The sequence below is a fragment of the Musca autumnalis genome, unplaced genomic scaffold (assembly GCF_047663935.1).
Source record: "Musca autumnalis isolate F117 unplaced genomic scaffold, ASM4766393v1 scaffold_1, whole genome shotgun sequence".
NCBI lineage: Eukaryota > Metazoa > Arthropoda > Insecta > Diptera > Muscidae > Musca > Musca autumnalis.
The window spans coordinates 320,483,447-320,495,950 of NW_027411644.1; the positions used below are offsets into that span (position 1 = coordinate 320,483,447).

The 12,504-nt window shown below is 36.4% G+C and overlaps 1 protein-coding gene across 1 annotated transcript in view; it reads right to left on the reverse strand.

Moving 5' to 3' along the window:
- The window catches only part of stg (string), a 792,650-nt gene that overhangs the window by 592,098 nt on the left and 188,048 nt on the right, over positions 1–12,504 (reverse strand). The window contains exon 3 of the mRNA XM_073962519.1: positions 9,793–9,859. Coding sequence (XP_073818620.1) covers positions 9,793–9,859 — 67 coding nt within the window. The remainder of the gene's footprint in view (positions 1–9,792; positions 9,860–12,504) is intronic.

Below are 12,504 nucleotides of genomic sequence, written 5' to 3' on the forward strand. Positions count from 1 at the left end.
AGCTTAACTGTACATCTGTGCAAAAAATCGATAAGAATGCCTATACGGCAAATTTGAAACATGTGTTTTTCCATATATGAGGGAAATATAAAAATATCACTTTATTTTAAACAGGGATTAATTCGAATGACTGAACTTTGTTTTCTACCCATTCAAAATCCGAAATACAAAGTTATAGTCATTCCATTTGGAATAACTGAAAATCGGGATGTGGTATATGGGCAATATTATTGAAAATTTAACATCGTTGAAGCCAAGGTTTACCCGTTTATAACTCGCGAATAGTGGTTGTATATTGTACAATTTACATGCTTTTGGATAAAATGAAATGTTTTTAGACTTGGCAAAAAATATTGGCCTTTAAAGTTGATTTGCGTGGAAGCTGTGGCTATATTTATGTTAAAAAAATGGGTAAAATGGGTTGAAGCCAACGTGTCTTTTTTTGTTTTCTCTCGATTTGTGATTAAACCACACTTTTCACGATTTTCCCGTTAAAGTAAAAGTAGAAGGCAACTAAATAAGGATCATCTCACTAGTGTATAACTTCTCAAAATTTGATCTGCGTCTACCATTAAATGATGCTGACATTTTGAAGCCAGATTTTAAGTGTTTTTTGAAATTTTCTTATAATTTCGTTCCGCAAACAGGTTTTTCAAAAATCATATATAGGAATGAAGAACTCACGATTGTGATTTATTTGATATATGTGTCGTGAATGTAGCCTACACAGCTTCAGAGAAATCTGTATCCAAATACGAAAATTTTTTGCGAACAAATTTCTAAAAATCATATATTTCGGGTCTAATTTGTACAATTGGCATTCGATTTACTCGTGCATGATTGCAAATTTTGGATTTTTACGTTGCGGATCTAATAAATCATTACTCGTTAAAATCCATCTACTAAAACGCGAGATATGAGAAATTCCAAGGTAGGAAAATCACCTAATATTGTTTTTGAAAATATCGCGCATTTTATCGCGTATTCTGCTGGCCGCTTGCACTGCTATGAAAAACTAGTGCAGCATCTTCCTTTTTGCGGAAACAGAGATTTACAAAACTTCACTGATAAGGGAACTACATTCATTTTATCCCAAAAATAGTGTGTGATGCTACATCCACGGTTCTTGACGGATTGCCTTGAAATAGGTATATATCGATGCAGATTTTCATTATGGCACTAAAACCAGATGCGGAACAAAATTTATTGTACGGTGCGCAAATTAGATATGTTTTATAGGTTTTTTAATGCTTAGATGCAGCCGATGCTACATCTAAGCGTCCAAGTTATATTTCGAAAATTATATACAAATTAAAAGATATGGTCTTGCTGTACATGAAAATCACATGCGGACAAAACGATTTTGATAATTACGCGATTTACACATATCTTAACCCTCTCATCCCCAAATTATTTTCCTTGTGCCAATAAGTATTTTGAAAACATATGATTAAAGTATATGTCAAAACAATGTTATGACATAAACTTACGTTACTCCGCCTGTTTCGGAAGATACAGTACATTATTTCTGAAATTTATTTGGTCATTATTTTGTTGAATTTGTGTAAATAAAAATGTTTTAATTGTCCAGGAGGGTTCTTTTGGTCTTACTTTTGAAGTATCAAAACTAAAATTTAACATGAAGCTCATATATTTTGATTAAGAGAAGAATATATTAATTTGTACTGTACACAACGAATTTTAATTTTTACTGGAGTTCTAGACTTCACACTGAATAATGCACCGTAGCTATGTTGATCGAGACACATGTGATATTTTTTGTTGTAACAAGGTTAAACAGCCTACTGAGTATACTTTTGAGACAAATTCAAAGCAGAATATGTAAAATAGCGGTACTTAGATGCCCATAAAGGCAATGTTGCATATATGCAACATCGGGGATGAGAGGGTTAATAATGCATATAAGTTAAAGCGGTTCATTTGAACTCTATTTCCGTTTAAGAAGTCTAATGATTTATTTCATCAACCCGATAACTTTCCTCAATGGGAAACCTTCTATGTGGATGTAGATAGAGAAAAATCCGACCATTTTCTTGGGAGTTTCAAGAAAAATAAAAGAAGTACTCCTATAGAATTTTTCCAGTATTTTCAACTCTACAATGCATGTGAAAACTATTATTCCAAACAAAATTTGTTTTTTGTAACACAAAGATGTGCTTATTTTGGCTATAATATCCTAACTACTATCCCGATGATTATAAGTTTGGTCTCATTTGATTCCCCGTTAAGTCTTTCTTTAAAACTGTTACTTTTTTCTAATTTTTGACGGGTAAATGGACCTATATTTTCAAACAATTCGGATTACATTTAAAATTTTGTCAATTTTTTGTAAATTCCGCGAATGCTGAGTAAAATTTTACAAATATTATGCAATCTACTAAATGACGTCACTTCGTGATAACTTTTTAGTGCCAATTGTGCTCAATAAAATAACTAGCGTTATTATAATATTTTTTTCTTAAAAGCAGAAGTAAAACCGCGATAACATTTGTCCGCAACAACCAAAAATTTGCTCGCGAGCGGATTTATATTGGGGAATTTTTTCTTAACCTATGTACCAAAAAATAGTTAATGTAGCGCGAAAAGAAAAAATTCAATTTTTTGGAAATGGAATATGAAATAATTGGCAGTTTTGCCCATATACCAAAAAATAATGTGGGGTATATACAAAAATAAGAACCTTTCTATACACGGTGCTCTTGAACCAACTTTTTGTGGATTCTGAAACATCAATGTTCATACATGAGGAAAATCCAACAACAAGAAAAAATAGCTGGAGGTATTTTTAAATAAATCGCGTTCAAAGTTCTCATTTTTAGGTCTTCTGGGCTATATGAAGGTGTGGACATATACCTACAAATTTCTGGGGGAAAGTTTTGTACCAAATTTCAGCCATTCAGTGTGATAATGAGGCTAAAATCTTCAAAATAACGAAAATCTGGTGGTACCGTTCGAAGGGGGCTATATCAAAACGTGGACCCATATAGCGCATTTGCAATACCAAACATCCCAGAAGGTGAGAAATGACACAATTTCGGTGTGATAATGAGGCTAAAACCTTTCGAAAAATGTGTATAAATTCATCCCCATTGGATCGATGGAATGGGTTCAAATACTGATGAAAAGATCGGATCTTTCACCACTTCCTTTGCATGGGTTCAAATGCTGATGAAAAGATCGGATATTTCACCACTTCCTTTGCATTGGTTCAAATGCTAATGAAAAGATCGGATCTTTCACGACTTCGTTTGAACCAATGCAAAAGATGCCATAAAGTCTCGCCATCGCATGGAACCCCTTCCTTCAAATTTTGCTGGGCAACTAAGGCTAGAGGTGTTATAGAATACCCGAAATTATATCACATTTTCCAGTAGAGGCAACGGGACTAAAAAATTAGCGTGATGAGCTTCGTCGTACGAGGATCACTCGAAAACCGTCTGGCCTAGGTAACTTGCAATATCGCCAGGTGTCATTTGACATTTTTTTGGAAAGCTTGAAAGTTTTTAGTTTAAACGTACTCAGGTCAGTTTGACATATGACCATGTGTTGGGTTGTTTACAGTGACTTGAAATAATAATTTTGCAAAAAAAAAAAAAAAAATGGAATTTAGTTGTCAACATTTTCGTCCCATAATTTTTCATAACTTTCGACGTGAATGATCACGGCAAAGTGCATCGATCAAACTAAATCTTTGTATGTCGATAAAGGACCATCCTATAAGACTATGAAAAACTGGTTCAATGAATTCAATAGTGGCGGACATTCGCTAAAAACGAAGGTCGCGAGGGCCATCCAAACACGGCCGTTGTGCCAGAAAAAAATTAAGCCGTGCGTGAACGGATAATCCAAGGCCGCCATGTTAAATACCGAGATATAGGTACATCCTTGGGCATTTATTCCACCAACTAACATTCGATATTGCATGAACACTTGGCCGCAAAAATGGGGTTTTTCTCGTTGCATCTCATGTTGATAGGTGCAAGGAACTTCGAAGAAATACAATCGCGGTGCTTCGGAAGACATTTATAAGATGGATACAGCTGACGAATCATGGAACTATGCGCACGAACCAGAAGATGCTGCAAAAGAGTTCAAAAACCATGTTTTGGAGGTGTCGCAATCAAGCCAATGTAAACAACCCAGGACATGGTCGTATGCCAATCTGTCCTGAGTACGTTTAGGCTAAAAACTGTCAACCTTTCAAAAAAAAAAAAAATCAAATGACAACTGGCGGCACTGCGTGTTGTCTAGGCGGGCATGCGCGAAAACGTTGCCTAGACCACCTGAGCAGTGGTACAAGATTAATTAAATTGTGGGCAAAGGTTAAATCCTGGAAAGAAGGATGAAAGAACGGTTGTTACCTTCAACGTCGTGACAGTGACAGATCCGAAGTGGTGTTAGTGGAGAATGAGGTCGTGAACCTATTTTAAACAACAGGATGAACCCGGAGTTGGGAATTTGACAAGTGTCGGCCTCTGTCGTCAGTAGCGAAGATTCTATAGTTAGTACTCCTCCCTATGATGAGAAGCAGTCCCCCGTTGCCATAAAACCATGGATTCCGGAAATTTCACAGTACCACACCAGCATACACGGCATCATATCCACACATATCAGTCGAGTGCCGAACCAGAACAGGCCTTGATCTATCGAAGGCCTTCCATATCATCAACCATGCCAACTGTTCAAAGACATAGAGAATACTCCCCTCCTGGCCGTGTTTGAAAATATGGTTAATCAACTATAGGTGTGGACGCAACTCGTTTGTGGAATTCAGAAACAAGAAGTTTAAGACATTTAGACAACGTTAAGACAACAAGTGTAAATAATCCGCGCAAGCCACAGCTATTTAAGACGAGATCAAAAGTAGGAAACAACGTTCTCAAGTGGGTGGCCGGTGGAACTTAGTGTGCTGAAAAGAAACATCCATGACCTCTTATAAAGCAAAAGGCCGGTCTGTGATAAACTATGCGAAATTTGTGTGGTATTTTTGGTATTTGCCAAAATACCGATCTGATCCTCTAGGCCAACGATCCTATCAGGCAGGCTTGAATAGTATTCACACTGATGCAGTAGCGCAAGCAGCACAATGTTGCCGTATGCCGGAGACCACCCTATTAATCGTATAAAAATAATTGCTAGCTGCCATGTCAAACACGAGTGATTTTAGCACAGTTATCATCCGGACGATACAGCCGCCTCAATTCGTATTAGGTCCGAATTGTTGGAACGCTAGCCAATACGTTCGGACCGCACGACACGCTGCATGAGTTTAACTGTCCAGCTAAAACCATTCGCTGTCTCCTGGACACAGCGAAAATAAGTGATGCACACGAATTGAGTATACGTTTTATCCGAAACTTTGTGTATTTTTTCTAAATATACCTCAAATTTCAAGATCTATATCGGACAACATCTTCGGGTCCAGAAAAAAATCGGTCAAGAACAGTTTGAGAGCTGTTCGAGGATAGTTTTGGTTCGGACTATAGCTAGAAAGGAATGAATCCCGAAATTAGGTCGGGCTCTAAGATGGATAATGTCATTCAGGTACCTCCGCTGCGAAAATTCATCACTTTCTCTATTTAATCTAAATCAATATTATTAGAAAAACGCCAGTATTTCTTCGGAAAGTGTAAAATTGTTTAGATAAAAGTTTTAAAAAGCCATAAACCCAGAGAAAATTGACACCATATGTGGTCAAACTGAACACATCCGTTGTCGATGATGAATCAACACCGTTTGTTGTCGAAAAGGGCACGCCGTAGTCAATTTGACCACGATATGGTGCCAACGGTTTCAAGAATTGACAAGATATCGTGGTCAAAGTGAACACCTTTGTGGTAGAAATATTAAAATATTGACATCATTAGTAGTCAGATTAAAAAAATGACAGCAGCCGTGGTCAGAAAAAAATGAACACACCCTCTGTGTATCACGGTGCTCTTGAACCAACATTAAATGAAAGGAGCTTACTCTTGAGAAGTTTTTTGCGGATTCTGAAACTACATGTTTATGTATGAGAAAAATAAAAAAAATCTTCGGAGCGCTTTTTAAATAAATCACGGTCAAAGTTCACATTTTTAGGATTTTTTAATTTTTTACGATTTTGCTTGGAAACCGTAAGACCTATTAAAATGGAACTAAAAAAGTGTTTTAGCAGTGAAAATTCTCTACAAGATTGTCCCTTATGGTATTTTTGTAAGTTTTACAATTTTTGAGATATAGAAGTTGAAATTGGGACAATTCACTGACTGTATCGTCTCCTTCTAAAACAATGTCATGACTGCAATTTCCCAACTTAAACTTATATATCTAAAAAATTTTACAACCTAGGAAAAAATTACGAAAGCCAATCTTGTGGAGCCGGTATTCTGGCTGAGTATTTAGGCTGAGGATATATCATTTTTCTTCTTCTTCTTTATTGCATATTCGATATTCGAATGTTAGCGACCATATTACATTTCATGTATAATTTTCTTTATAAATTATTGATAAAATATGAATATAAATCTCTGTTTCTTGCGACACTTATTAAATTTTCTGCATTTCGAAATTCCGTCCATTGTTGAATATTTTGAAGCCAGGACATCTCTTGTCTTCCTCTGCTGCGTTTACCTTCTATTTTGGCTTGTAGAATTCTTTGCAGGATGCGGTATTTTGGGTTTCGCATTATGTGTCCGAGATATGACATTTTTCTCCTTTTTATGTGATCGAAGAGTTCTCTTGTTTTATTCAATCTTCGTAGAACTTCGTCATTTGATACGTGAGCTATCCACGGTATTTTAAGAATTCTTCGATATATCCACATTTCGAAGGCTTCTAAGCGCTTGACATCTATTGCTTTTAAAGTCCATACTTCCACAGAATATAACAAAACTGGCCATATGTAGGCCTTTATGAACCTTGTCTTTGTTGCAATGTTAATATCATGGCTTGTTAATACTCTTTTGTATTTGTGAAAGGCGTCTCTTGCCATTTCTATCCGGCATTTAATTTCTTTGGAGTTATCCCACTGATCATTTATTGAAAACCCGAGATATTTGAAGCTCGACACTCTCTCGAGTGGAGTGTTATGAATTGTTATATTCATGTTTTCAAAATTATTTTTCTTGCTTATTATCATATATTTTGTTTTATTGGTGTTTAATCTTAACCCATATGTTTCACTACACGCAGTTAGTCTTGTGACAAGGTTTTGTAGACCCGATAAGCTGTCTGCTATTAGGGTAGTATCGTCAGCGTATCTGATATTGTTTACGTATTCATTATTTATTAGGACTCCTTCTTGGACGTTGTTAACTGATTCCTTGAATATTTTTTCGGAATAAATATTAAACAATAGTGGGGACAGTGTACAGCCCTGTCTTACTCCTTTGGATATAGATATTTCTTCCGTAATTTCTCCATCGATATTAACATGTGCACTTTGATGCCAATACAGACTTTTAATGCATCTAATTTCTTTCTCGCTTATTCCAATTGACGCCAGAATATCCATGAGCTTGTCATGCTGTACGGTGTCAAATGCTTTCTCGTAGTCTATAAAGCACATAAATATATCCTTATTGACATCTCTACATTTTTGAACCAACACTTGAACGCAGAATAATGCTTCACGCGTTCCTTTTGCTTCTTTGAAGCCAAATTGTGTTTCACCCATTTCCCTTTCGCATTTTTCATATATCCGTTTATGTATAATTTTAAGGAAGATTTTTAGGGCATGGCTCATTAGGCTGATAAGTCGGTAGTCGTTGCATCTTTTCGGGTGAGATTTTTTTGGGATGGTTATAAATGTGGACTTCAGCCAATCCTGGGGGTATTGTCCTGTGTCATATATGTGGTTAAATAGTTTTGTTAGCAGGTCAACATTGTCACCATTTATCATTTTTAGTATTTCGGCAGGTATTTCGTCAGGACCCGTGGCTTTTCGTTCTCGGAGGGATTTTAATGCATCTTCAACTTCATTGTTTGTGATTGCCTCGCCTGTCATTTGCTGTGATATCCGGTTTTCATAATCCGATCTGGTAGAGTCTCTGAATAAGTTTTGTATGTATTCTTTCCAGATATCTTTCTTCTCAGCAGTTTCAAAAACGGGTTCATTATTATTGTTGTAAAGGACTGATGAATTGGTATTTCTGTAAATGCCGGCTGCTTCTTTCATTTTTTTGTGTAACTGGAAGTCGTCGTGCAGTGTCATCAGTCGTTCAATTTCTTGGCATTGACTGTTCAGGTTGTTATTTTTGGCTATACGCACTTCCCTTTGAATTTGAATCATTTTTCTACTTTTTTTTTAATATGGCTGCGGTATAAATCTACGGAACTGTTTACTTATTTGGTGGATACTTCACGCACGAAATTTTAACGAATTCCACTAAGGACTTATCAGCCATATTAGATAGAAATAGGGAGGTTGTATCTGATTGTTTTAATAGCATAACAAAAAACCTTAAAACCTACTATTCAGTGGTATTAAATTATTTCAGATGTTTTTAAAAATGCTCAGCATACATTTTTATTTAAAAGGAAGAACAAATCTATCAAAAACACGCTCGGCAATAGATCACAGTGGAACTCCATTGGTGTCAATGTTCTAATTAAACTGTAATTCTTCACTTCTTACAATGGACTTCAAAGGAATCTCACATTAACAGACCATAAAAAAAGTTCATTGTCTCAGCGATCCGCCCTAGTTTCAATTACGGTGGTCCGGTGCGAAATTTGCCAAAAGCCGAAAGGAAAAGCCACCCGCAACTTATATTTACAGTAGCTGAGGTCCATTAAAAGAACATAAAACGGCAAAAAGAAATACTGTGTGGCCAATGGCATTTCGGAGGATATGCTCCCACCAGTGGCGTTAGCCGAAACATGTGATGTGATGTACGACGGGTTAACACCCACCATTGGATGGATAATAAAACTTTTTTATAGAACAAATCAAAATAGACAACAAACTCAAGGCAAAAACTAAGGAAACAATAAGGATATTGCACCTCAGTAGGAGAGAATGCATTTGACACTTGTGCAAAGAAACTGATCCAGAGTGTGAGAACAAAAGAAAGATTTTTTATAACGGTAGATAAGGCTACCGGAGTTTAAAAGGCACAATGCCCAGAATATACAAAACTCATTAAATTTAGAACAATAAAAGGAAACAAAAATTGCAACAACAATGATGACAATAGAATTCATTGGTCCAGAACAGATTTTCAATTTATGAGCCATTACATATCCAATTTTTCAAGCACATTGGCAAAAGGACAATAGGGATATGCTGACGAATGTGGACTATTGTCGAGACAAGTGCAATTTTCAATTTCTATTCCTCAGAAAAACACAACAATAACTGAAAAGACCTATATTTCTTTTTTGGCCAAGAAAAGAACAATGAGAATGTACTGCGGCAGGCAACAGGTACAAGAAGCCTCATCATCATCATTTACAGTAACGAAAAATATTGCATGAAAGTGATATGAAAATGCTGAAAGACGACAAAGGCAATGATGTCCTTCTTTCAACAGAATCAAGTGGAAGTGCAATGCACAAGTGTTTGCATTCCATGTCCATTCTATTCTGTTATTGTTTTTGTTATTGCAAGGATATGTTTCCCTCTGCCAGGAAAACAAATCAAATAGAAATTAACTCGACTGGCTACTTGAAGAAAATCTTGGAAAGATAAAAAAAACTCATCATTATTCTGGCACTTGTGCGATTTGTCTGAGACGAAGTTCGTTTTTTTCTTCTCTCGCCTTGATTGTGGTCATGGTGGGTACTTACTCTTCTTCATCGTCGCCCAATTTATCACTGGCCATACAATAGTCCTTTGTTGTTAGAATTCGTCCATCTAAAATGAAACACAAAAAAAGAAAGGAAAATTGGGAATTTTTAATTAGTATTCGGCTTAGAGAAATAAATCAAAGGATTCTTGGAAAAAAAAAATAATTTAATGTTGCAAGTGCAAAATCAGTGGCCAGATAATGCGGCTGCAGGAAACATAAACAACAGATATGAATTTAGTTAAAAGGGCAGATTTAATGTTTGAATGTTATGGGGACAGACCAATTCCCAGGATTTGAAATAATTTACGACTGTCAACGCAGTCTACAGGCTCCGACAAATTAACGGTATACAAAATATATAACCTTCAATAAATCTTTTTATCACTCGTGATTCTTATATCAAAGTACAGATTCACATTAGAAGAGAAATGACACTTATTGTGGTTTCTGTTAGCACCTAATAAATCAAGGATTCAAAGATTTACATCACGTTTAATTTTGAAAAATGTTTCCTGCTTCCGGGATTCCTAGAAATATAACCTTCAGTAGAAATTTAACATCATTTATGTATGAACACGGTATAATCTGAACGATCTGAGATTCGTGTTTTGCATCCTATAAGGCATTGCCTGCATCCGTGTAAATGTTTTAATATTTTTAAAATGCATAGTGCCACACAATGCGAAATGTGGGATATTCAGGGGAACTTTAAGCAAATTTTAAACAGTTTCAAACTAAATTAAAAAAACAAAAAAAAAAAACAAGTAAACAAGTATCAGTATATACCATCAGCCCCTGACAAAAAACAACAACAACAAAACCAAATCAAACACAATAATTATGCCGCATATAAAATATATTGATTTTGTATCAGTAGTCCGGTCGAAATAGACATTGAAATAGCAAAAATTCCCACAAAGCTGAATTTTGGTGGAAAGCTAGGGTTTGCCATTAGAAGCAACGTCCTAAAAGTCCCCATCGATCGATAATTTTTTGAAAACGGTTGATCTAATCAAAAAGTGACTAAAGTAAATATTGTAGACAGAAAAATTATCTACAAGTTTGACCCTTATAATTTTTTCTTAGGAGGAACCATTCATGAGATATAGCTGTTCTAAAAAACACATGATTTTTATGCACTTATAAGGGAAATATGCACATATTCAGATGAACCGGCTAAAATAAGCGAAGTAATCGGGTCTGTCCCCCAAAAAATATATATTTTCTTGAAGAGCGAAACTATAGCTATCTTCTAAAAAAATTCCAACAAAATCGGAGTGTGTTTAGTAGAGTTATTCAATGTTAGATTCATTTTATGCAAAAATAGCCCATTTAACCCACATGTATAATCGGAAGCCCAACGGGAACGACCCCAACGAAAACTCTCCGATTTTTTTCAAGTTTTGTCCGAAGGTAGGGTTTGTTGCGCTGATTACGGAAATGTATAATTATCTAACACATAGTGTCGTTACTTTAACCTGTTCGCCTCATAATGTACTTACGCGGCTAATTTTTTATTTGACCTTTAGATAGAGATATCTCGAAAATGGTAAGTCTTTTTTAAGAATCATAAAGACCAATCACCTGGGGAACTGCCTTTAACACCCGTTAAAGGTTGTGAGCTAACATGTGCCGCGCGTTCTCCCATAAGAACGTTAAAAACTTGGGTTTGGGCGTCGGGTTAGTAACCCTCCCCTAGAAAAAACAGCATACTATGAAAAAACGAAAGAAAAGAAAAACAACCCACTTTAAAGTTGACGAACCCCGCAAACGTTTTAAGGACCATGATCTGCGAATCTGCACCTGGAATGTTCGAACTCTTTATAGAGAAGGTGCAGTCTTCACATTGGCAGACGTACTTGAAAAGTACAAGGCCGATATTACTGCCATACAGGAAATACGATGGATTGGGAAAGGCGTCACAACAACACCTAAAGGTGACGCACTGTATTATAGCTCCCATGACGTAAAGCATGAGTTTGGTTGTGGATTCGTAGTTAGTCGGAGACTAAAACATCTTGTATCCAGCTTCACTCCAGTGAATGAAAGACTTGCTGCAATTCGAATAAAAGCTAAATTCTTCAACATCAGCTTTATTTGCGCTCATGCTCCCACTGAAGAAAAGGACGAACAGACCAAAGATATATTTTACGAGTGCTTAGAAGAAACATATGACCGTTGCCCTGCCCATGACATTAAAATCATTCTAGGCGATTTTAATGGCAAAATTGGAAAGGAGAATATCTTTGGCCCAACAGTCGGGAAATTCAGCCTCCACAGTGAAACATCTGACAATGGTATGAGGCTGATAGACTTTGCAGCTGCAAAAAACATGGTAGTTAGCAGTACCAGATTTAATCATCTCGATATTCATAAGGGCACCTGGCTGTCTCCAGATCAGAAAACAAGAAACCAAATTGATCATGTTGTGATAGATGGAAGACATTCATCGAGCGTGTTGTTGTTGTTGAGGCGCAAACATTGATTCGGACCACTACCTTGTTGCAGCAAAGGTACGCACCCGCTTAAACGTAGCGAACAAAGTACGAACAGACACAACACGAAAGTTAGACATCGGTAAGCTGCAATCACAACAGATAGCCAGAGCATATTCCATTCAACTAGCCCAATTGCTTAATCAAAGCACTCCTCATCCCGATAACATATCAGCGCAGTGGCAAAGCATTGCCCACTCCATGCAAACAGCCGC